Raw genomic sequence first — 24,591 nt, 5'->3', positions numbered from 1 at the left:
CTGACACAAAAAATACACCCGCACCCACACACAGAGAGAGAGAGAGAGAAATAGGGGGGACGGAGATAGAGAGAAAGAGAGGAGGCATTGCATGTTACATGGTGCCCTCTTGTGGCATGCAATCTTTAGATCTTCCATCATGATCCTGTCTCCAAACGCGAATGTTACTCATGCTTTCTCATTCCATTGCCATCCACTATTTGATTGACACTGTCAGGGAGCCACCATGGTCCTGGTTTTTATTTTCCCTCCACTTTTTGGTTATTTTCAGGCCCTAAATTCTAAGCACTAATTATAATAATAAGCATGCAGATTAGTCAGCATTGCTTCAGAGAGTAGACTGGAAGACATTTGTTTATCCACAGTCTCTGGCAACAGCAGGGTTCTCTGGTGGTTGGTGTTTGTGGAAAAAAAACATAATGGGACTTAATTGGGAGTTTAATTGTATGCAGCGCTTCAAGAATGATAGTTCCACAACCAGTGGTATTTGAATGTGTTTCATGTCTCCCCTATTCGCCCTTATTTTGCTTATGGTCCATAATGCTACGGCCATGGTTATTTAAGCACATGGTGTGCCGAGGACGTCATTCAGAGAAATTATACCTTGTGTGGCCAATTCAGGGAAGTCTATGCATTGAAACAGTTGTTCTCACAAAGAGTTTTCGGGGGTGCATTATGCATGCTGTCTCATCTTAATATCCAGAGGGGGGCCTCCATTCATGAGTGCCCATCGGACATGTACATGCATCATGTGCCATGAAATCAATGACGCATGACGACTATTTAAATGGGTTGATGATGAGATCTTATACACTATATTTGTCTATGCATAATTGTGTATGGGACATATGATGTGGAGTGTGATTTGGATTTTAGCAAGGCATATAACAGAGGGGGATGCTGGGATTTGAGAGTGTGCGTTTGGATTTTTATGAGCAGGCACTGTGCAACATGTCCCTTTCTCCAACAGAGAGAACACAGTGGCACCTGATAGCGTCGGCAAAAGGGGGAGACCGTATGGAGTGAACGAAAAAGAAATGTTGATGAAGGCAAGGGAAAACAGACAAGCTGTAGTAGGCCTACAGCCAGGGTGCCAAGCTTACCACAGGAGCTCAAATTAATGAGAGAGAGAGAGAGAGAGAGAGAGAGAGAGAGAGAAAGAGGAGTGGCAACTCTGTGTGTTTGTGTGTATGTGTGTGTTTGTGTATGTGTGGATATCGGTGTGAATTTGTAAAAATGGGTGGCGGCTGATTAATAAATCCATGCATCATGGAAACCGAATGAGAATTAATTGTGTGTTTCTGTGCTTGGATTTCCACCCTTTTGTCAATAGCAGGGTAGTGTAACAGCTCTGTGCAATGGAGACGCATGTTTTCTTTGGCCCGGAATTAATAACTTTTCATTCAGTGCGGAAATGACAGGGATAGCAATTAAGGAAATGGAATGATTTTATTGGCCATGATGTTTATATTACTTTCCAGATGTTGGACAGCTGTACGCACTAAGCTCTGGCCTTACAGATATGGCAGTTTGAAGAAACTGGCAAGAAAACGTTTGAGTTGTATTTAATGAAAATTGAGCTTGCTTTCTATGATGCTTATGATGAACAACAGAGTGTGACTGGTTACTTTTCTACTATTCCCCTATGACAGAGGGATACACCCTCCTTAGTATATCCAAAGGTAATCATAAAAACAACAAATGTTTTACATATTTGAATTAGGGTTTTGGAGTTTAAAGAGATACTGTTAAGCTGCGTGCACATCAACCTATTACTAGATTTGTGTATGTTTTTCGGGTTTTGTGTGAGCCATGAGGTACATCTGTTGCTATGTACCATGAAGTGAGAGAAAATGGAGAGCAACAAAGCCATTTCCTTCCCGCAGTCCCAACAAACTCTCTCTCTCTCTTTCTCTCTCTCTCACCCATCCCTCCCTCCCTAACTCATTCACACCATCATCAGCACCAAAACATCATTTACAAATCAATTGTTATATCCAGTTCTTGTCAAAATCTCAAAATCCTCCTCCATTTTTAAACAGTACTTCACATAATAGGTGGCCAATTGTTTCCCCGACTACTGTGTTTCTGACCAACTGATTGTTTCACATAGTTTTGCATCGTTGTGATGGTCTTACATCTGGTTTCCAGTGAAAATGCATCACCCCATTACCATCGCCTGTGATCTGAAGGATGCTTTAATCTGAGGCTATAAACTCTGCTTAATTACATCCTCTTTAAGTGCTCAGTTAATTATAACACAATCAAACAGGAAATGCATCTATTTTAGTCAGACCAGCAGGCTGTGTTAAAGATGCTCTGCAGACAGTTGTTTATATCCCTTAATTCTTGAGTGTAAACCTCAAAGACACACATGAAGCATCGTGCACTCATGATGAGTTTAACCTCTAATTGTGCTGAACTGTAAGAACGTTCAGAACGTCCTATACTATTACCACAAAGAAGGTGAAAAAAAACACTTCAGTTTGAATTGCATACAAATTATTTAAGATACTCCTCTTCTCCTCTTATTAATTAGTGAAGATATTCTAAAGAACTGACATTTTACATAGAGTTGGACAGTAAAGCGAACTTTTCTTTTCGAACTTTTCGAACAGTTTTCCATTTTTGTATTTAATCAATAACAATGAACAGCAATTCCAGAGAGGTATCAAGCTTATATTTTACAGCCAAGTGAAATAGACACAAGTCAGAAAATGTATTCAGCGATTCGTCACTTCCTGTTTACACATTTCAAAATGGCGTCTGGTGTTAAGGTAAGCATTGCTGTGATACGTTTTCAGACAAATGCAATTATTGGTTTAAAAAACATTAAATGTATTATTTTAAACTACGTTTCATGGTGTTGGTATTTCTAACACGGCAGATATTATTCGATCCTCCCCTAGTTTGGGCTATTAGCCACAATTTTCCGTCGAGAACTTGCTGTTAGCTAACTGGCTAACAGAGGTGTTTTAGCCAACTTTGGTTGAAGTGGCTGGCTAACCAGCGAAATATTATTTGAATGTACTGGTAACTTGTACACAAAGGGGGGGAAATGCTGATGAAACAGGCTCTTGGGAATGTAACGTTACGTCCTCAATGCTAAATAGGGAGCAGCGTTGGTCTTATTTGGTCACTGTTGGTGTTGTCAATGCTATAACGTTAACGTTACTAAGAACTGTTACTAGGAACTGTAGGATGCTAGGTTTGTATATTTCGCAGTGCTCAAATTAACATTGCTAAGACCGTTCGTCCGTGGAATCTGGATCCGTGTTATGAGGGAGGCACGAGGTATCCTGCTGTCTGATAACTTTACATACAAGTAATTTCTGTCACTGATAATCCTCACTCAGGTGTCTACACCTGTTCCCGAAGAAGATGCAGAAAGCCTCGGATCCCAGAAGAGAGAAGATAGATTAAGAAAGTTTCGTGAACTTCATTTCAAAAGGGTATGTGATACTGACTAATCTAACTGTCACCCCATGACATTGTCTTTTTTTGCAATACATAAATACATACATACGTTGGGAAGTGTTGTATGAGGCAAAATATCTATAAACCTAAACTATTAAAATGACAAACAATGACTCATCCTTATGGCTAACAGATCTTGCAGTGTCATTTCCATGTGTTTGAGACTTAATTAAATGGAATTTGTCTCCTGTGTATTATATTCATTAGAGTAAGTAAGTAGTGAGTATGTGGTATGTCTCTCGTAGAATGAAGCTCGCAAACTGAACCACCAGGAGGTGGTTGAGGAGGACAAGAGACTGAAGCTTCCATCTAACTGGGAGGCAAAGAAAGCCCGCCTGGAGTATGACCTAATGGTCGACGACAAGAAGAAGGTGTTGTAATTTTTTTCTTCATTTTTGTAACCCTTGAGAATAGGTGATAAACTAGCAGTTTTAGCCATTTATGGTTAATTGCATGTTTTAAGCTGTCCAATTCATATTAGGCCCAGAAGTGTTTTCTTATTTTGCCTTGTATCTTTTATATCAGATGTTTATCTATAGGGAAATCTTTTTGACTATAACCCTAAGTGTAATTCATAATCCATATTGTGTTAAACATTTCCATTTTTCTGATTAAGAGCCAGCAGACTTCAAATGAGATGGCAGACAAAAATATGAATCAATCTAGCCCCAATACTGGATTTGATATGAATAAAACTGCTGAAGTTGCAATGTATCGGCCCGTTCAATAAGCGATAAACCACTTTTGAAGGCCAAAAGTGTAGACCAATGTCCCCACAATGCTTACAGAAATAAATATGTCAGGAGTCCTTTCTCTCATCTGTGCCCATCTCTGTAGTCAAATTAGAGTTAGGCCTGCTGCTTGTTAAAGCTAAAACCTGGAAGGTGATTCTGAGGTTTTAAGAATGACCAGTGAACGAGCCCTGCAGTGGGTCCATGTCAGACATTAGTCTGTACTACAGGCACAGGTCTGATAAACTGTTGTGTGGTTTGTAGGAGTGTGCTGACAACGGGGAGGATTACCACCGTGTGAAACTGCTTGAGATCAGTGCAGAGGATGCTGAGAGATATGAGAAGAAGAAGAAAAAGAGGAATCCAGACCCAGGGTTCTCTGGTGAGTCCTGTTCACACCACACGGGTACATCTCCCCAGTACTTGTGGAAAAACTTAGCAGTTTGCTCCTAGATGCACAATTCAGTATTCATAATACTTTGGCCAATATGGCAGCCAGCTGTTTCTTTTCAAGAGATTAAATGAAAAGGGGGGCCGAGGGAGGAAACGGTGGCTGTTATTCATTGGTTCTGGCAATTATGAACCGAATTATTTTCCTCTCCCTCTGACTTTGTATCTCTCTCTCCATCTCTTTTTATTTCTCTCCAAACCAATAGGCTATGCTGAAGCCCAGCTGCGCCAGTACCAGCGGCTCACCAGGCAAATCAAGCCAGACATGGAGAGCTATGAAAGGCAACGAGAGGAATAGTAGGTTCCGTGTGTGTGTGTGTGTGTGTGTGTGTGATAGTAGGTTCCTTGTGTACTTTTTCTTAATTTTTTATTGGGCTACATTTGTTCCAGTGCTAACTATTATATCATTTGAATGTCTATTGGGGTTAGGATGATAATGGGAAGAGGTGTTGTGGCATTTCTAAGGAAATTGTTCTGATAAAATACAGTTTGCACAGATTACAATTTATTCTTTGTGACATGAAACCTGTCTGATTGTCTTCCAGTGGCGATGACTTCCACCCCACCTCCAACAGTCTGATTCATGGAACCCACGTGCCCACCAAAGACGGCGTCGACCGCATGGTGCAGGACCTGGAGAAACAGTAAGTGAGGGGGGTGGAGGGTAGGAGAGAGACCAGAACATGCCTTGAAATTGTGAAAAGACTCTTCTGTCCACCAGTGCTGTCGTGGATAACACTAGATGGTATCATTTTGGTTGTGCTATTCATAGGGATCTTTGCATTCATTATACAGCATAAAGCAAGACAATGCCAACATGAAATAAAAAAAAAGGCTAAAGAGAAACAGTAGCAGCAGTGATTACCCTTAAAATTAATATCTGCATCAGTTTATGTTTGGCTTTGTAGACAGCTTCAACAAAGCCTTGGAAAATTGTGTCAATTTTCATTGAATATCCATGGAGCGCTTTTATCTGTGATGTCAGGCTCAGGGCATTTAGTGTGACTTTTTTCCTGGATCTCCATGACAAACAGCTCTTGGAAAACTGATAGTGTGTGTGTGTGTGTGTGTGTTTGTTTCTCTCCTTAGCCTTGGTGTTCTGGGCTAGATTATGCTCTCAAGCTCTATTTTGGGTGTCCTATTGTAGCCATAGCTTCTGTGAGAGATTAGCCAGTGCAGTTGGTGCCAGGGCATGACGCATATATCTACGCTTTGAAGATGCTTGGGGGGGGCGGCAGCGGCAAAGCTGTGTCTGTGTTAGCTGTGCCGCTTCAGTTGGCTTGGAAGTTGACTGGTTCCATTGTATTATCAGTTCCTCGAATGAGCTGCGTGTCAGAAAGTGAAGCAGGACCCTCTGGAAAAGCTTCTGTCAATACAGAGATTGAATCCTTCTTTTAGGGTGTTCAAAGTTCAAATCCCAATTGTCTTTGACCTTTTCCCTCTCCCCACCCTCCCTACCCCCCAAACAGGATTGAGAAGCGTGCTAAATACAGCCGCCGGCGTGCCTACAATGACGATGCTGACATTGACTACATCAATGAGCGCAATGCCAAATTCAACAAGAAGGCTGAGCGCTTCTACGGCAAATACACGGCCGAGATCAAACAGAACCTGGAAAGAGGAACTGCTGTGTAATTGTGGGTTAATGTGTGGTAATGTATTGGACATTTCCGGATTCATCAGCTGTCCATCAGCTTGTAAAACCAAAATCACTCATAATTTGTCCTTTTGGTGATTCACTGTTGTCTTTATGGTGAACAAGCTTCTCTTTGGCTAATGGTTGAAGGATGGCATAACAAAGCAGTGGGGACTGTTATCCTCAGAGGTGACTGAAATGGATTTCTCTTACACCTTTCTGTATTCTTTCTTTTAAGCAGTCAAAGCTTTTGGCTATGTAGTTGTAAAGAGATCATGCCAGACTTCTCTTTAGGTTGGTATTTGTGTGTTTATAAATACATTCTATCTCAGTTATATTATTTCTTTTTTTGTCTTGCATAATAAACAACTCTGGTGTTGACTTTTTATTACTTCTAACCACTGGAGTTGCAATGCCTTTTCTGTCGACCTTGTTGGTGACTCACACTGGTGATGAGAGAGAGTGCGTGTGTGCGTGCGCTCATGTGCCTCTAAGTGTTCGTGAGAATTCAAAACCATTTATCTCAGGGGGCATACTGCCAGCATGCCATATTAAAAATACCAGCCAAAGAATGTGTTAGTGTAGGTGTATGGGAGAAAAACAACAATTCAGCAATTCAATTTAGTGACTTTATCAGGCTCATCTTAGGCCTTGGAGCAGAACGACATGAGTGGATAAGGCTTGTGACCTGAAACTAGATCAAAGGAGACGAATGAAGATTCTCATGCTGTTATAATTGGCCATGTCTTCTGTCCACACTTTCCAACTCCATCAGTGCTTTTCCCTTGCTTGCCTGCCTGGTCAAATGCATCCTGAGGCTTGTACAGTATTCAAGGCGGGCCTGAGGACATGGGTTGACTTTAATTAAACCCCTGCAAAGCAGCATGGAATAAAAACCATCTTACATGAAGAGAACACAAGTCAAAGATGCAACACTTGCAGCCGACTGCACAAATAATCAAAGCTGTGTGTGTGGGGGAGGATGTTTCTTTGTAACGTCTTACGCCCTCATATGAATCAGAGATGCGCGTCTGAGTTCCATATGTGTTAAATGAATGTTGTAAATTAGCCTGGGGGGGGTAAAGATAATTGCCCATTTGGTTTGGGGATATGGATGGCTGCTTTCAAAGGCTGGTGTGTGCAGAGAGTTAGTGACGAAGTTGTTTATGACCCCCCCGTGCATTTCCTCTCAGGGCAGAGTGGCACCATGATGAGAAGGGATCATTGGTTAGTCCGTACAAATCAGCTCTCTTTGATATTTAATCTGGTCACCAAGACTCATACAGAGAAATGAAAGGTCAATTTCCTTTTGCAGTCTCTAAGTTTGAATCATTTGAATCAAAGCTTCTCAAACATTTTAATTTTGTATTTGGCTGATAGAAGACCCCATAAATCTCTCATCTAATGCCTCTTCTGGTCATTCACATATCTGGAAAGCCAGGTAAATTAATCAACCTTAAAAACACTATCATTGTAGGTGTAAGATGAGCTATTACCTACTCCTGCTCTTTCTGTTTGTTCAAGGACCACTATAGTCTTTAGTGACAACTCCGGTACAAATGACACTGACAGCCAGCTCCATATAATCCAGCCATTTAAACCCCACACTGGCAAAAAGACTTGAAATACATCACTTAAGTTAGCTTTGGATCGTTTTGGATAATGCGGATATCGTTCCATCGCTGTAGCCTACCATTAAGGCCCTATACATCAACGCGTCTATCGTGTGTGTATTAACCCTCCTATTATGTTTGGGGTCAATTTGACCCCATTCAATGTTTAACGTTTCTAAATAAATGTTTGACATCATTTTTTTTGCTTCATATTTAATGACTTTTCCTAATTTAATGGGGACAACTGGGTAAAGACAAAATTAACATGATGATATGTTTTCAATGACCTGTACACATACTGTACGCATAGGTGTTGTTTGGGGTCAATTTGACCCCAGGCTGTTTTAATTGTATAAAATATACAAGAAATATCAACTTTTTTCATCACATTGTTACTTTTCTTGATAAAAGAAATAGTTTTTTACTCCAAATGTTATAGATAGCAACAATATGTACTTAGAAATAATATGAAGCCATAAAAACACCAGAAAGATATCTCTTTCCAATTTTAGGTCAATCAGTGAGATTTTATGGGGATCTGCATATTTCTCCATAGTCGCGTAACATGTATTCTGGATGTATAAAGAGGGTGGGTGGGGGTATTGTTTTATTTTTAAGGGCTATTTAGGTAGTCAACAAACACACCTAAAGTACCTGACACAAAAACTTCGGTAAAAAAAAAGAATTATGATAATTTTTTGGAGGTTTAAATTGCTGGGGTCAAATTGACCCCAAGCATAATAGATGTGGGTAAAATTTGAACATAATAGGAGGGTTAACGGATACAGGTTGTTCGCGCACAATTCCGTATGTGCTGCAGTTTCATCTTAGTTACATTGTTTCATTTTAGCTGTAGGGGAGATCAGGTAGATGTAACACTTTTTGCTTTTTGTCTTGTTGCAAAAACATCTGCATATGTGACACCTTTCATTTTCGCATGCAACATGCATCTTTCGTTTATTCAATTGTTCTTCACTAGTTCAAGTCTGTGTAGCTTACTTGTTCTCACATTTTCATTTAAATTCAGTGCCTTGGGGACAGTTGTAACATGTCTGGGACAGTTGTAACAGTGGCTGAGGACAGTTACATGCCAGTTTGACAGGGTAATGTCAAATTTACAGCAACACCAATGCATTATTCTATGGAGCCCGTAAGGTGATATTTTTTTATCTTGTGGAAACAAGTTCATTATTGTGTGGGAACAAGTGAATTATCTTGCGCACACAACTTATTATGTTGTGGGTTATTATGTTAATATATAATTTACATGTTCCCACAAGATGAAAACATTGTTTATCGGCTTTAAATCTATAATAAAAGGACATTACAGGAAGATGGTTGGTAGATTAATGATGGTTCAAATGCCCTATGTTTTGACCCAAGGATGTCTATCCATCATCGTTGTATTTGGAAAAAACGAGAGTGTTACTTTTTGTCTTCCTCTCCCCTACCCCTTTTTCCACAAGTTGACACGTTTTTTGGGGGTTTAATGAAATGTCTGTGACATGCTTGGGGCAAAATACCACAAGTGTCAAGAACCACAGCCTCCTTCTCACCCTGTCTAAAACAGCCCTGTTCAGAGAGACTGGTTTGAGTGCCTATTCCTTTAAATTATAATGAACCACTGCTCACCCCACCCCCCTCTTCCAAGGGTAATGACGACACCAGTAGGCCTTCCATGTCAAGTTATTTGATGTCTTTAGAATTCACTGATGTCCGGAGATATTTAGCTTGCTTAATAAAAAAACAAACTTGTTGAATTGTGGTCTTGTGTTAACTTTGTGATTAAGTCAGGGAGAAGAAGTCACTGTTATTTTGTTACCTCGGCTAATTGTGGTGTATGGTGAACTGTCTGGTGAATGTCACTAATGAAGGTTAACAATCTGTTCTGGTACGAAAATTTTGGATAAGAGAAAATCTACATAGTGTTATCATATGAAATTCCATTCTCTGTGAATATTCACCAGGCACTGGATGTGATTTCTCCTTCCCTGTGGCAGGTCCAATTGTCTATGGTCCAACTGACCACCAAGGAAAACCTTTCCTAATGTCATGCGCTCATAATGTAACTTACCGCTTGGTATTTGTGGCCTGTGGCTAGTGTATATCCACTCCCAATATTTGAGAAAACATGCCTTGACTCAAGATTCCTCTGGATAGTCACAATACGTCTCATATTCCGGATATGGAGCCATTATACTCAGTATGTGCGGCGTGTCATAAAAAAAAATCCAGTCAAAATACCTCTGGATAAGCCCCTAATTTAGAAAATAGCCCGACTTCTCCCGTTTCACCATTACATAAATATCTCGTTAAGGAATGTGTTCTTTAACAATTGCACATTAACTTTAAAACTAAATATATTCATGAAAAGGTACAAACCTTTCTATTGTTACTATCACAGTTTTAATTATGCCCCCCCCCCCCCCCCCCCGACCACACACACACAGACACAAACACAAAACGATTGTCTGTCTATAATGCCATCATTCGTCGTCTATGAGCTTCATCGCATCATGTTTGACAGGAGCTGAGAAAGGAAGCATGAAACAACTGTCTCTGTGTTACAACTGTAGGCCTGCCTGGTGTCCCCTGTGTTATTTTAAAACTATATCTATCTTGTGGAACATACTGCACTTTTCCATCGGATGACAATAATGACCTTTGACTTTGACTTAACAATATGCCAACCGACTGTTACTTTACATTTATGTAACACAAATCGTATCTTTCATTAGGTTAGGGCATTTCCATCAGTTTGCATCCATTAGAATAGCCTACTTGATTAGATTACAGAGGTGTCTATACAAGCTTGACCTCTATTCCATGTCTTTAAATGATGAAGCCTGCATAGAGTTCATTCAGGGCTGCGTAACATCAGAGAGGAAAGTCTGCCAAGGACAAATAAACACAGCAGGTAAATGGCTTTCCAAGATATATGTTACTGTGCAGAAGATTGATGATGGCTAGGTGTTTAGAGTCATTTGATGAGGATAAGATAGCCCTATTGTTAAACTCGTTCGAGTTCTAGGACAGGCGCCTTTGAATACAAATTAAACTCATGTGATGGTCTCAAATAGATGCCTGGCATCCGTGGCATTAAAAGAGAAAATTAAACATCAAATAAACTGTGCCTGCGAGGGGTGACTTGTAGCATTTTTCTCAAGCCAAACTAAAAAGGCGTTCTGTGTCTGGCAAACAATGGAGGCCTTTATGTGCATCTGTAAACACGGAGGGTATCTTCAGAAGATGTGTCAAGATTCTTTTATGGTTTTGCCAGGATGTTCCCGATTTAGTGGGCAGCGTTCCCTTGTGGCGGAGTATCGGGCTGCATCAAGATGGAGGCTGCGAGTTGCAGCTCACAGTGCTGTGAGGGGTGGTGGCAGAACAATGCCTCCCTGAATACCTTTGGACATTCGAATGAATGGTAATGTTACATGGGGAGAAATGGCCACCCTGAAAGTGCTGCCTTGTCATACCAACATATTTCTGTTTGCCATGTGGCATCTGCAGAAGAATCACTTTCGTAAACTCTCTGAATGAACCTATTCTTTTCAGCGCAAACTTCGATCGGTTGTTGATTTGTTTAGCCTCTAGGGCTACATTTTGATCACCCCAATATGCAACATTAAACATTTAAAGATGAATATTATGCAGATCTACTTGAAATGCATAATGCAACGTAAATGTTATTATAAAATGAATTGTAAATTACAACGGTAAACTGGAAGTCAGTTGACAATCTTGGTTTTTAAAACTACTATCAATATCTCGCTATTGTGATGTCAACAGCCGTTCTTGAGGTAGGCCTACCGCAGGCATGCCTTAAATCCATAATTACTAACGCTAATGTCACGTCAACACGCCCTTGTCAAAACAGTTTAATGAATATTGAGTGACGCATGGAAGGGTCATGGAGGGTTACACAAGAATTGACATGTTCATTGGGCTCGTGGCAGACGGCTCGAATTATTCTAGAACAAAGGCAACGGGCTGTAGGGGCCTACACCTGCCAAATCTTGGCTTTATATACAAGGCGCTGCAGTTGTGGCTACAAAATGAACTGCGGGAGATTTACGACACCACGACATCCAAGTCTGTGATCTTCAAAAATCGTTTATTAAAACTACCAACAATTTTGATAAACTCATCGGTCTACTGATTTGAAGTATACCAGGGCAGATCAGAGGTAACATTAGGACATTCAATTGCAGAGGAATTCCACTTCTTACGTAGACCTCTACTACCATCTACTGGCCTGTTGTGCAAAATGTCTGCGGAAGTCTCACCTCTATCTGTCCCAGCTTTAGTTTTCTGGGCATCATTACACCATGTGGTTTTTCCAAGTCATTTCAATTTATAATTTCGTAATTTTCAAAGAGCTAGACAAAAGGCACCAAAAACTCACTCATACATCCATTTTAAAATGTCTTTATTTAAAAGCACAGATATGTCACAAAAATATCCCACCTGTAGATTTTCCTCTTGCCTTCTTCACAATTCCCTCAACTGTTTCTACTGTACATCTGCAAGAAAACATCTAAGATGTATTCCATACACCCCTTTCACCCCCACCCTGCCAACACATTTATATACAATATCTACAATATTTACAAAGTCCATGTGTTGAAGCACACACGGCTAGCAAGCTTTCTACTTTTTGGATGAAAAAGGGCCCCTCTTCTTGACTGGCATCCAGTGCCCGTAAGGCTTTTTGCTGCCCACGATGTCGACCCTGGATGTTACCTTAACCTCTCCCATGCCCTGAGGTTTGCCATTTGTTGGCTTTGCAAAAGTGTTCTGTGAAGACACAAAAATAAATGTTGTATTTTCATTGTATTGTAGAGGAACATACAAAAAAAATAATTCATGTATGTCTAACCGTTCTAACCTTCTGCGTTTCATACTCACATTGATGCTGAATGTGATGGGTTTTCTCTTGGGAGACGCCTTGGGGCTCAACTCGCCATCTTCTGACGCAGAGTCTGTGACCTGCCAAAAAGACATGGGGAACAGACTTGTTTAACAAAGTGATCCCAAACTTATTTTTCCCCCCCAGGTTTCCCCATCTCTTTTTTTTTTCTTCTTGTCATTAGACAACTTATCCATGCATGACTATCTCAGTCATTAAGGCCATGAAGTACAGGTATAGTTGTGACAGAATATCAATGTCTGCAGTGTTAAGATGGAGTTCTGTCTGCACTACTGCCAATGGGCAACCGCAGACCTTTTAGACCAGTTAGTTACAGTACATATTTGATGGAAAAAATGAAAACTGCACAAAAATAAAAAGATCCTTTCACTGATGATGCTGTTTCCGTACCCCATCTTGCACCACAACATGGGCACAAACTTATCTTTGGTACATGGAGAGGGGAGGGGAGTTGTTTCTTCTTCTGTTTTAAGTTTTCAGGTCAGGGATAGTCACTATAGCGCAGTCCAAGCGCCTGCACTTCTTCTGCAAGCTGGAGGATGGCTCTGCTAAATAACAACGCATCCGTTTCAACCAAGAGCAACAATCATCAAACGTTTCTGTTATGCATGAACAGATCCTGCTGTTACGTTACATGTAGTCAGATATTTGGCGTTGGCTACTTCTAATGTGCATGTTGGAACGAGCTACAGCCTCCAGTTTAAAATGATAGAGGTCCATGCTACACAAAGATGTGTACTTAAACAAGGTACACTACTGATATGTACTTAAACAGAGTACACTACAGGCATCAACTGTTACTTGACCTTTTGTTGTGCAAATGAGACTTAAGAATTGACCCTTTCCACAAACCCAGTGGCGTCACATGACTGCCCCCTCGCTCTCCTAAATCCGAGGGGTGCTGGAGAGCAGACCATGTAATCTACAGAAGTGAATAAACAAAAAGGCAGAGCAAATGAAGCTAAACCATGTTCCTACAGACAGTGATACGAAGGCTGTCAAGAGTAACACAGACTTATACAGGAAATAATTAAGTTTCACACCTACACAGGCGTATGCTCAGGCAGGCGCACACACACAAACACGCACACATGCACGCACGCACACACACCAAGAAAACTTTATGTTTACTACAGGAGAAACCTCATTTACCTTCAACAACAGTTGATGATTCGAATTACTCAAAGCCTCTGCTGTAAATAACAAGCAGCATTTTGAGGACTATTTATAAGCAGCCTGTTCCAGGCCAGATCGATGCCTGCAAATACACTTTCTATATTAAAAGAAATGGGAAAAGTTTTGTAAATGGCCCAGAGATTTGTCAGTTTGAAAAGAACTTTTTTTTTCACAATTAGAAATCTTAAAAGAGACCCCTTCAGTCTTCAGAATATTTCTAAGAATCAACTCAAAGCTTCTAGCAGTCATGTGTTATTCTAGCAGTTCACTCATTGGCTGGTGATAGACTACCGAGCTAACCAGATTGGTGATGAACAATCCTGAGTACTCCTCTACATAGTCAGAATTACACAAGTAATTTATTACTGTAAATAGGGGTCTGCATGAGTGCAAAGGTCTTTTATAGCACTGCATCTCATCCAAACATGGCCTACAAAAAAGTAACGCTTCTGTTGATGCCCACCTGTGTTGGACTCTGCTGTCGTTCTGTCTCTGGTCTCACCCATTCCTCTTGGACTGGAGCACTATGATCTGGAGATGGGCTGGCACTCTTTGATGCCTTCGTTTCTGACTGGAGGGCACTCTTCACACTTTCCTTCACTGCATTTTCAGCAGCAATTTTCAGAAGCTCCCTCTTTTCTGTGAAGGAAGAAGTCGAGATGATCAACCGTCAGTTTGAAAACTCACATTTAGGGCACTTTAACAATGGCCAGTACTGTTATTACCAGTAGTAAAAGCAAACAGTGCATCAAACAGTTATACAAAATAATTATTCAAGTCAGTGCCCGTGATTATATTTACTTGAGTTACTATTCAAGTAAATATAAGCACTATAGACTGACAACACACAAAGAAACAAGCCCTTACCATCCTGACGGAGATGGACGGAGGACCTGGACCTTTTGTGGTTAGGTGACCTGGAGCGAGAGCGGCTTCGGCGTCTGTCTTGGCGGTTTGACCCTTTGTGCCTTCTACTGTGGGACTTGTCTGTGGAGGGGCTGTAGGAGCGGGAGTGTGCCCGGTAGTGGCGAGGTGGTGAATGACGGTGGCGACGGCAACGGTCGCGTGACGATTGTCTGTGGCAACGCGGATGTGAGCGGGAGCGGTTGCCTGATGTAGAGGAAGATCTGGAGCGACTTCTCCTATGAGAGCGCTTAATGCCTCTGGATGAGTGACGACTGGTGCCATGACTGCTCTTTCCACTACTCCGGCTTCTGGAACGGGAAGTAGAGGAGGGAGAACTAGATGGAGCCTCTTGGTCAAAAATCAACTTCATCCCCTCACCGAGGCGTGCTGTCTGAACCTGCATGCACTTGTCAGTTGTCTTCATGTTTTTCTATGGAGAGAAGATGGAAATCATTATGACTTGCAGACAAGGTCTCATTATGGTTCAGTCAGGCAGAGTTGTTTCCAAATCTGCAAACAATCTGCATGGTGTACCCTTATTCTTGTACGGTGAAAGACATGGGAGAAAGGAGGAGACACATACACAATTCAAAAACAATGAAACACCTATCCAGTAAAAGCATGGAAATATTTACAAAGTGGGTGTATACTATGACATAACTTATTTGCATATAATTAAAACGAGATAACGTACACATTGGAACATTATTGTACACTGTTACATTCAATTAAACTTAAAAGTTTAAGTTAAATTAAGCTCGCACAAAAATAATCAAATACTGGTTGTCGGGAAACACACAGACACCGTTTAGTTGAGAGCTTGGAGTTACACAACAGAGAACAGCCGACCCCTAGAGGTTGACCAACCGATTAACATTACGCAACTCTGGAAATTTCCAGTCAGGACTCGAACGTTCCGTAATCACACTATGGCTAGCAAAACAAACAGAGCGAGTTCGCTGGGGTTTCCACTGCTGCGATTATCTACAGTGACACAGTCGTTTACATTAAATACAGAACATTTCACATGAACCTGATATTCCAAAACTCTCATTTCGTTAGCACCCCTCTGCTAGTATACATGCTAACACGATAGCTAGCAATACTTAAGCTAGCTGCGGCCGATTCCAGCAAATTGTAACGTTTGACTGATTAAACCCAGCAACGCTCTATTTGACACCAAATTGTCGAAAATATTGATCACCATGGAGTAAATGTTTAATGCGAGTTAGCTAGTTGTCTATTTAACACTTACCAGTGATGGCAAACGTGAAGCTCTTTCGACGTTCGATTTAGGCCACGCTAGCGAGCTCTCCTAGATTACGTTAACTACGAGAACTCTTGATTTGAAGTTCAAAGATGTTTCCTATGGAAACACACAGATTCGATACCGGTTTCCAAATTCGAATTTACTACAACTTAAGAGAAAACAATCAACAATCTATAGGATATCTCTGATATCTCTCTGTTCGGCGACGGAGCACAACTTCCGACTGTTTCCAATGGCGACTGAGGTAAAAACACGACGACCACAGTCATGTAATGTGGTGACGTCATATGCGTTTCACTAGAAATTTCAAACACACTGCTTTGTTCCAAAGACTTTATACTGTCTCTGTTTGTTCACAACATAAATATCTTGTGTGTCTCTGAAATATACCAGATATAGACTAAATGCTCCCGGTGCAATCTTGGTGGAAGCCAATGAGAACAATAAACTTACAATTCAATCATTAAAGCATGCTAAAGATAACCATCAAGGAACAGCAAATCGCAATCATCGCGAGAACTGTTAACCACCAGCTATCGTTTGGGCTTTTGTCGTAGGCCTACCTAGTTGGTCTTTTTACTGTCTATACTCGCATTTCCTTGAACGCTGTCGACTTTGACATTTTCTGTAGAGCGACGTGGAGAACGATAGGCTAATCACAGGATAGTGACTGCAAATATATTCGGAATACTTTTTTTTTAGAAAGTACTTGCATTATGGACATTCTTGACGTGTTGCCCTCAAATTTCGGCCTTGTTATCTTCACGTACTTGTACAGTTGGATCATGTTGGCTTACCTTGCTGTAAAGGTTGGGTCTGCGAGAAAGAAATTTGACGTGAAGGTAACTACATTTGATTTTGTTTGTTAAAATGTAATTTCCTTCATTGTCTGTACCATGCCTGTATTGCAATGCACATGCGTATGCCAGGTTAAGTGCCACTTATTAACTGAGATTACTGAACTAAGTAAATGTTTGGAATTTGTTTGAAATCACAATGGTCAAATCGTATGAATAATCTGGGCAGAGTATTGAGAAATATAGACCTGTATCCATGTTTTATTGACCCATCTATATGACGAGCTAGAGGGCATAAGTCCAGTTGTTACAAAAGTTAACTTTGGCCTTTCTCGTTAAACCACATGAATGGATAAGGTGTGGTTTGAGTGGCCCTACCCAAGATGGTAGAAGTGTTTTACCCGTTCCGTATATACTTATAAATTATATGCCTCTATACAAATGGACCTCTCTTCATTTTCAGTATCCAACTATGTACAGTGACAAGGAGCCGGTGTTTAACTGCATCCAGAGAGCACACCAGAATACCCTGGAGGTATACCCTCAGTGGCTTGTCTTTCAGACCATTGCAGGGCTGATCTATCCTGTAAGTTTCAACTATGGTTGAGAAATGTTTCATCAAAATTACACACATTTCTTATCATTCACATAAGCTACATATATTCATGCACATAAATACGAGACACTAAAGTTCAATGACACCATTGATATAATGAACTTTGAACCTACCTTGTTGTTCTGTGTTGAATACTGAGATACCCTGAGATTTCAAAAGGAAGAACTGCAGTATTTAATTGACAGTTGGGATTTGGCATCTGTACCTTCCATTTCTGAAGCTACTTGTTCACAAAGTGATATCTCATCCTTGCTGACCAGGTTGCTGCCTCGGTATTGGGTGCCATCTGGGTGACCAGTAGGTTCTCATATGCTTGGGGTTACTACACGGGAGGTAAGGTCTTCTGTTACTGTTAACTTAACTGTTTTTTGTCTTGTATCTGTGCATCTGAACATGTAACAGCAACCGGAAATATCAGACCTGCAATGTGTAAACAGCATATGACTAAAATGTCATCTCATCCAGTTAAATAAAAAAACTGTTTCATTTCAGTTTGTAATTAAATTATATATTTTATTTGTATTGTTCTTATGAAATATTTCTGTGGGGAATAGTTAGTCACATTTAAGTTTCATGGGTGTGCTTCTGCTATAGATCCATCAAAGAGGATGCGTGGTGTTTATGGCTACGTTGGATACCTTGGAGTCATCATTCTCTCAATTTCAATTGCTTTGCAACTTCTAAAAGTGTTGTGAACATGTACAAAATATATCTTTGTTATTGTCATGGCACACAGCTAGGTGAAAACAATCATTTTGCTGCAATAAACATTGCTGCACATGTTATCTATTTAGTTGTCTCAACTGTGAAAACGATTTGTCTGCATAATGCACTGGTCTTAGTAAATTGCTAATCTAAAAGACAACTATTGTTCCTCATCCGTTACATTGGACTTCAGAAGAACATTCCGGGTTTGTACATCATAAACTCCATCAGTCTGTGGCTTTAGCAATTAGCTGCATTCATATTTTACATATCTTTGTTTGTTTACTACTGAAAATATGCTAGTTAAAACACAGATACAAAACAATGTGAGTTTATACAACCATAGATTTAACAGGTATAACAGATAACTCAATACAAGTCTTTTTTTATGTATAGGTAGAGTGGTCATTGTGCGAAGATGTTTATATAAATGTATTCTGATTATGTGGCACAAACCCAAAATGACCTTTAATGTTTTTTGGTTTACTGTCATATGCCATCATGTATCCTAATGTCTGAAAATGAAAGTATGCAATCATAACATTAAAATATATCATGCCATTGAGTTGATATTCACATTTATTTGATACCACATAGCAATTTATATCCTCTCAAAATCTCTCTTAGGGCTAGTGTTTGAGCAATAAAGTATTTTATATTCTATTATTTATGTTGTCGCTGATTTTTCTGAAAAAAAAAGTGATCGTATCTTCTGAGGACAGTCAATTATTTCGCATGGTTATCACTGTCCTAATAGTCCTGCAATAGTAAGTGTAGCACACTTGTAGACCTACCAAGTAGGGCAGAGAGCCTGAGGCTTATCCTTTTGATCAAGAATGCCTGTCATATGACCAACATGCTCCCTCCCATGACTTACAAACTAGTAATCTGGCACTTTTTGATAGGGGGAAATACAATATGCCTATTAAGAAACCACGAATGTGACATTATTATAGAGACAGATGAACCATTAATATTTAAGATGTAGCCCAAAGCACTGGAATATGGCTAGTAACTGCTTCCCGCAGTGGTAGTGAAGCTGTGCAGTTCAAACCTCCTCTCATGCAAATAACGCATAGACGATAACTGAGCATGCGCTTGATACATCTCGGTCGGAAGCAAGAAGGAAACTGGACCGAAGACAACATCTGAACTGGTAATGTCCCGTATATGTACATTCACATGTAAATTCGTTGACATGTGTGGTTGATTTAAAAAAAACACATTGCTCCTTTATCTGAATTATGGTAAGTTTTGGAGTAGTGGATCAACGTGCATCTCTGGAACGACACAAGCTAACTTAGCCAGGATAACGTTAGCTCACAAGAGCTGGCAGCTGACTGCTACCTAAGCTAGCTTGTTGGAGGAATAGAGGCTTTTATTCCATTGGCAGCATTTGTAGTCGATAGAAAAGCCGTACATTATCAAGCATTTATAAACATAACTTATTATATTATTTTCCAAACTGTCTCATGAAAACAACTTGTGTTATCGCTATCCACTAACAGCTAAGGTTAATCCTTTGTGTAGTGTTTCACTAGAGAACATTCATTGTGATTGCGCAGTGTCGAGGACACTACATCGAGTCCAAAAATAATGAAGAGGTTTTAGCACTCTGGTTCACTGATAATACGTAAGACATTAGTTTCCTTGGCTACAGTTTAGGGAGCTTGGTTTTTGACAGCAATTGTAGTTTATATTAAGTTCCTTTGCATTGTTTTGTAGGAGGTTGTGCCTTAGTGGCCTACATTTCCCAGTTATCAACGCGAAGGGACCTATGGGTTTGTTTTGTAAATTTGCGAGCCTTTTGGATTGAGTGTTAGGTTGGGCCTGTTTTCATTTCTATTTCTGGCAATATAACCTGTCTAACGAGTTGCTTATGTGAAAATATAACCTGTTTTTGTATTTCCCCGTGTTTCTCAGTCAACAATCATGTCAGGATTTCTGGATGGAATCAGATGTGGCGACTGTGAATGCAATGTGGACTGGGGCGAAAAGAGAAACACAATTGCTTCAATAGCTGCTGGGGTTCTTGTAGGTTCATTCAGTTCTATGCACACATGGCTATATGTACAATTTAGTTATATTATATAATAATAATCTACATAGTCTCTATAATAGTCTTACACTGTCTTTATCTCTTCAAGTTCTTCACAGGTTGGTGGATCATCATTGATGCAGCTGTGAAGTATCCAAAAGAGGATGAATTCCACCATGCATACCACACATGTGGGGTTATAGCAACTGTAGCCTTTTTAATGTAAGTCACTGCAGTGGCTCACACTAGAATGAGACTGGGAAATACTGAGACTGTGAAGTCCATTTGCAATGATCATGTTCTGTTTGCAGGATCAATGCAGTCTCCAATGGACAGGTGAGGGGAGACAGCTACAGTGAAGGATGTCTGGGACAGACTGGTAAGTGGCAGCTGAACTACTGTTCCACAGTATTATATATCCTGTGTCAGTTTTAACACCACATGGATCTTGAAGCTCAAGCATTATTGTTTTACTAGTGTTTCTCCCCATAGTAACCTCCTTATGCTAATTATCTAATTCCACCAATCTCCTGCCTAATTAGTGCAATCTCAGTACTGTTCTTAATGCCTTGATTATACTGCAGACGCACACCGACAGTTGTGGCCCATTCACACTTTGGCGTTGCTATTTAACATTACCCGCAAGTGGTTGTGATCACTTTGAACCCAAGACTGCCTTTTAATGCTAAGCTGATTTTGAGAAATTGGCTCAAACGAACACTATATGTATGGATGTTTAATTAACGTTACCATCATATTCCGATTGGATGATGATTAAAGCTAATTAATTGCAAGGAATGATTAACGTTAGCATGTTATGTTTGCCCCCTGTGTGCTTTAAACCATAGTCAACTTATGTAACCGAAGCTGTTAAATTAGCTTGCTATGATGTCTAACAGCAATCTATGCCTGTGCTGTTAGCTGGCTTCTGTTTAAGCCATGTCTTCAGGCTATTGTGATATGGATTTATGAACTGCGCATATAGTTATTTTATAAAACAATTGGGTTCTATTGAATTATTTAGCTGTTTCTGATTGGACGAGAGACGTTCCATGAGTTGGAATATCACAGGACATCCCAACTCGGACTTTTCACAGCTAATAATAAATCACTTCGCGATGAAACATTCTATAGCACGTTGATACAATTAAGCGATAGCTGTTAATTCAAAGTTCTTATAATTCCAAAAGATGTTGACAATGGAACTATTTTTTTGTTGCGGAGAAACAATGGCGAAATAAAAAATGTTTTAATTAATAACTTTGTGTTTAAATGTTAATTGGTTGACCATAAAATTGTTTTATAAAAGCAATATAGTACGAGTGCGAGTGGGGTAGGTAAGGGATATTCCCACGGGTGTTGTTGCCTGCGCCACTCGGCCTCCGGCCTCGTGGCTACGGCCGAACACCACCCGTGGGAATATCCCTTACCTACCCCACTCGCACTCGTACTATATTGCTTAAATAGTGCCTATAATCATTATTTCAAAGGATTTATTTTTACTTTAATGAGCAATAAATGGATCAAATTCAAACCATAACAGTTTAGGTTTAAATCGGTGTAGAAACAGCCCATGCTATTGAAGAGGGAACTACCTAATAAAAAAATAAAATACGTATAAACTCAGTTTAATTCCTACTCACACCTACTCATAAAACGTAATAGTTCTGCGTACTTGTTAAAACTGATGAAGTTGCATTGACTGACACCAATGTTTGGAACTTTTTAGCTGCTCCATGCCCCAGCTGCCACATTTTGGGTGAAAACAAATTGTTCCATTTAAGTTAACGGGAGTGGTGCAACTATCTTTGTATATGGGGCTGACATAGTTCTCCACTGTGTGCATGCAAGTATGTCTTTTGAAGTAATGATCTACGTTAACTAAAGGTTGAGTTGTTAACTTGTATCTTTGCTGAATGGATGGTTGCTGTGTTTCTTGTGACAATTCTAAACACAAGGCTCATGCAAGCATTTTGAATACAAAGCAAACATGAAACTACCCTGTGCCTTTTCCAACAGGGGGGGTGCTAGAGTCAAATAATTCCTTTGTTGGTTGAAACATCCACATTTGTACCTTGCATAGAGAGAGAAAAATCAGGGTCTTCTGATCCTGTGAGACAATCACACTTTGCATTTTCTGGGGAAAATGCATCTTTAGTTGGATTTTGAAAAATGATCTATCCCAGTTTGTGGTGAATTTAAGATGGCCCTAATCTAACAGTAATTCACTGTCACAAATTATCAAGTGAAGATGGTTTTCAAATGTTCAATAGAATCATCCCGGTAAAAGGGATCACTATGCGGTGCTGCTTGTGTATTTTATTTTATGACTTATGCAGGACCTCAAATTATTAATATTTTAATTATTTGTACCTTTTAAATACAATCTACATAATTCCATTTAATGTATTATTCTAGGTGCCAGGGTGTGGCTTTTCATTGGCTTTATGCTGGCATTTGGATCACTCATCGCCTCCATGTGGATCTTGTTTGGAGGATTCGTTGTCCCCCGTAAGTCTCCGTTACCTGCAGGCGTACTGCATTTTAGATTACTGACCATATTACAGTAACCTGGCTGTAGCTAGTCTGGAAATGAGCAGTTCAAATAGACAGTCCATTAAATAAATACTGTCCATTATTTTTAATTGTTTTAATTTCCAACGAGCAAACACTGGGGAGTGGTTTAGGTTATAGCTGCTGTTGAGGAGGTCAGAGCAGATGGTGCACACCACACCACTGTAGTATATGGGGGTCAGTGATCATAAACATGTGAGTACATACTTGCCACGGGTAAATCCAGGACCTCTTGCTGTTGTCCAGATTTTACTCGAATAGAATTGTACTTTGAATTATACTTCAGAGGCAGGAGACAAAAAAACATGATTTTGTCCTGGCAAAACACTCACATTGTGAACTAAATTATGAATTACTTTCTTGTGCGAAAATGTTGTGTGAACCTGTAATGTTCACGTTTATCTCCTTTGTGTGCAGAGAAACCAATTGTCTACCCTGGGATCGCAGTTTTTTTCCAAAATGCTTTCATTTTCTTTGGGTAAGTGTTTCTGTTTGGTTGTCTGTTATGAAAAGTAAAGTTAGTGGGCGTAATTGGATCATAGCACCTGTGGTGAAATGAAAGTTTGACTCTTGAATAGAGTTTTGACGTCAGTGTTTGCACCAACATCTTCTCTTACGTTTCAGTGGCCTCGTGTTTAAGTTTGGACGCACTGAAGACCTGTGGCAGTGATGCTGTCTTCACTCAACAGCTCTGTTATGCACTCCTGCTTCTGCTGGCCTTCTTCCCTTTGACTCAACCTGACCCCTGGTGTGATCAAAACTGCAAAATGGACCCCAATGTTAGGCCACCAGTGATGAACATTAGAAAGAAAAAAGGCAGGAGGCCTCTGCCATTTTTATATTAAACTCATTCAGGCTCGGGTTGCTGTGTCTGTAGTCTATACCATGGTATGGCATTTAATTTTGCTTGATGCAGATGTCAGTGGTAGGAACACTTAACCAAAACAATATCCTAATAAGAGCAGTGGTTGGGGACCGGGGACCGTTATGTGTCAGTAAAGCAGAGGTGTAAATTGTGAATACACTCAGCGCTATGATACTAACTGCTACAGCATTTTCTTTTTTTGATATTCCGTATATTTTCAAATACACTAAATCAAGGTTAGTATGAGTTTGTATGGCTATTCAACCCAATATTTCAAAAGGGAATGATTTTAAAATCATAGAGCTGGAAATTCTGTTCATGTTGTGAATACAAGTATGTTACGGAACTTGTCCCCTTCAACAAAAAGACATTAAATGTACCTTTGGCTAAAAGTGTTTGTGCTGTAGCCCTTCACGAAATATGTCTCCATATCAGCAAATACAGACTGTATATTCTGTCGCTTTCACTTTAAGTATATACTTTATTTATATAATGGTATGTGGTTGCTTTAGCAAAAAACAGTTGCATAATGTAAAAAGCACAATTTGATATCTGAGGTACATGTTTTGAGAAAATATAAATAAATAAACTAGTCTTGTCAACACTGTTTGAATAGTCTACATCTGATGTTGGGAAAGGAATATGTACTCCCTTTTTAGTTTTTGTTCTCCAAGATGCCACAATACTGGCTCTTTACATGGCTTACCTTGCAAAACAAATAAAAAGTGGACTCAATAAAGATTCTAAGATTGTTTTTTATGTATATTTCAGAATGGAAAATTTGCCCTGCATATGTGCTAATCA

The 24,591-nt window shown here is 39.9% G+C and overlaps 4 protein-coding genes across 13 annotated transcripts; 3 read left to right on the top strand and 1 right to left on the bottom strand.

The window, feature by feature from the left end:
* Positions 1-2,678: 2,678 nt before the first annotated feature.
* syf2 (SYF2 pre-mRNA-splicing factor) lies at positions 2,679-6,692 on the top strand. Its single transcript, XM_012822154.2, has 7 exons — positions 2,679-2,777; positions 3,357-3,452; positions 3,723-3,848; positions 4,473-4,590; positions 4,865-4,955; positions 5,204-5,302; positions 6,128-6,692. The coding sequence occupies exons 1-7, from the start codon at positions 2,718-2,720 to the stop codon at positions 6,291-6,293; spliced, it is 756 nt and encodes a 251-aa protein (XP_012677608.2). The 5' UTR covers positions 2,679-2,717; the 3' UTR covers positions 6,294-6,692.
* Positions 6,693-12,322: 5,630 nt separating this feature from the next.
* Positions 12,323-16,608, bottom strand: rsrp1 (arginine/serine-rich protein 1). Of its 10 annotated transcripts, none has more exons than XR_006152771.1 (7): positions 16,178-16,608; positions 14,884-15,352; positions 14,480-14,655; positions 13,993-14,113; positions 13,647-13,762; positions 12,819-13,385; positions 12,323-12,707 (listed from the first exon to the last, which is right to left on the bottom strand). XR_006152771.1 is itself a non-coding variant. In XM_012823829.3 (5 exons), exons 2-5 carry the CDS (start codon positions 15,344-15,346, stop codon positions 12,561-12,563), a joined length of 867 nt encoding a protein of 288 aa, XP_012679283.2. In that variant the 5' UTR covers positions 15,347-15,352; positions 16,178-16,608; the 3' UTR covers positions 12,323-12,560. The 10 variants fall into 10 exon arrangements, 1 of the variants encoding a protein (XP_012679283.2); XR_004165068.2 differs by having other exon boundaries at positions 12,819-13,388; positions 13,693-13,762; XR_004165069.2 differs by having other exon boundaries at positions 13,693-13,762.
* A 145-nt stretch (positions 16,609-16,753) lies between these two features.
* On the top strand, positions 16,754-18,976 carry mgst3b (microsomal glutathione S-transferase 3b). The gene is made up of 4 exons (XM_012822822.3): positions 16,754-17,034; positions 17,453-17,575; positions 17,866-17,938; positions 18,200-18,976. Exons 1-4 carry the CDS (start codon positions 16,909-16,911, stop codon positions 18,298-18,300), a joined length of 423 nt encoding a protein of 140 aa, XP_012678276.1. The 5' UTR covers positions 16,754-16,908; the 3' UTR covers positions 18,301-18,976.
* A 210-nt stretch (positions 18,977-19,186) lies between these two features.
* Positions 19,187-24,522, top strand: tmem50a (transmembrane protein 50A). The gene is made up of 7 exons (XM_012824102.3): positions 19,187-19,466; positions 20,234-20,344; positions 20,458-20,570; positions 20,660-20,727; positions 22,767-22,859; positions 23,340-23,400; positions 23,547-24,522. Exons 2-7 carry the CDS (start codon positions 20,243-20,245, stop codon positions 23,590-23,592), a joined length of 483 nt encoding a protein of 160 aa, XP_012679556.1. The 5' UTR covers positions 19,187-19,466; positions 20,234-20,242; the 3' UTR covers positions 23,593-24,522.
* The last annotated feature ends 69 nt before the right edge of the window (positions 24,523-24,591 follow it).

The sequence above is a fragment of the Clupea harengus genome, chromosome 14 (assembly GCF_900700415.2).
Source record: "Clupea harengus chromosome 14, Ch_v2.0.2, whole genome shotgun sequence".
In the NCBI taxonomy this organism is placed as follows: Eukaryota; Metazoa; Chordata; class Actinopteri; order Clupeiformes; family Clupeidae; genus Clupea; species Clupea harengus.
Note: the sequence above shows the minus strand (reverse complement) of the source record. Positions and strands in the feature narration are given on the sequence as shown.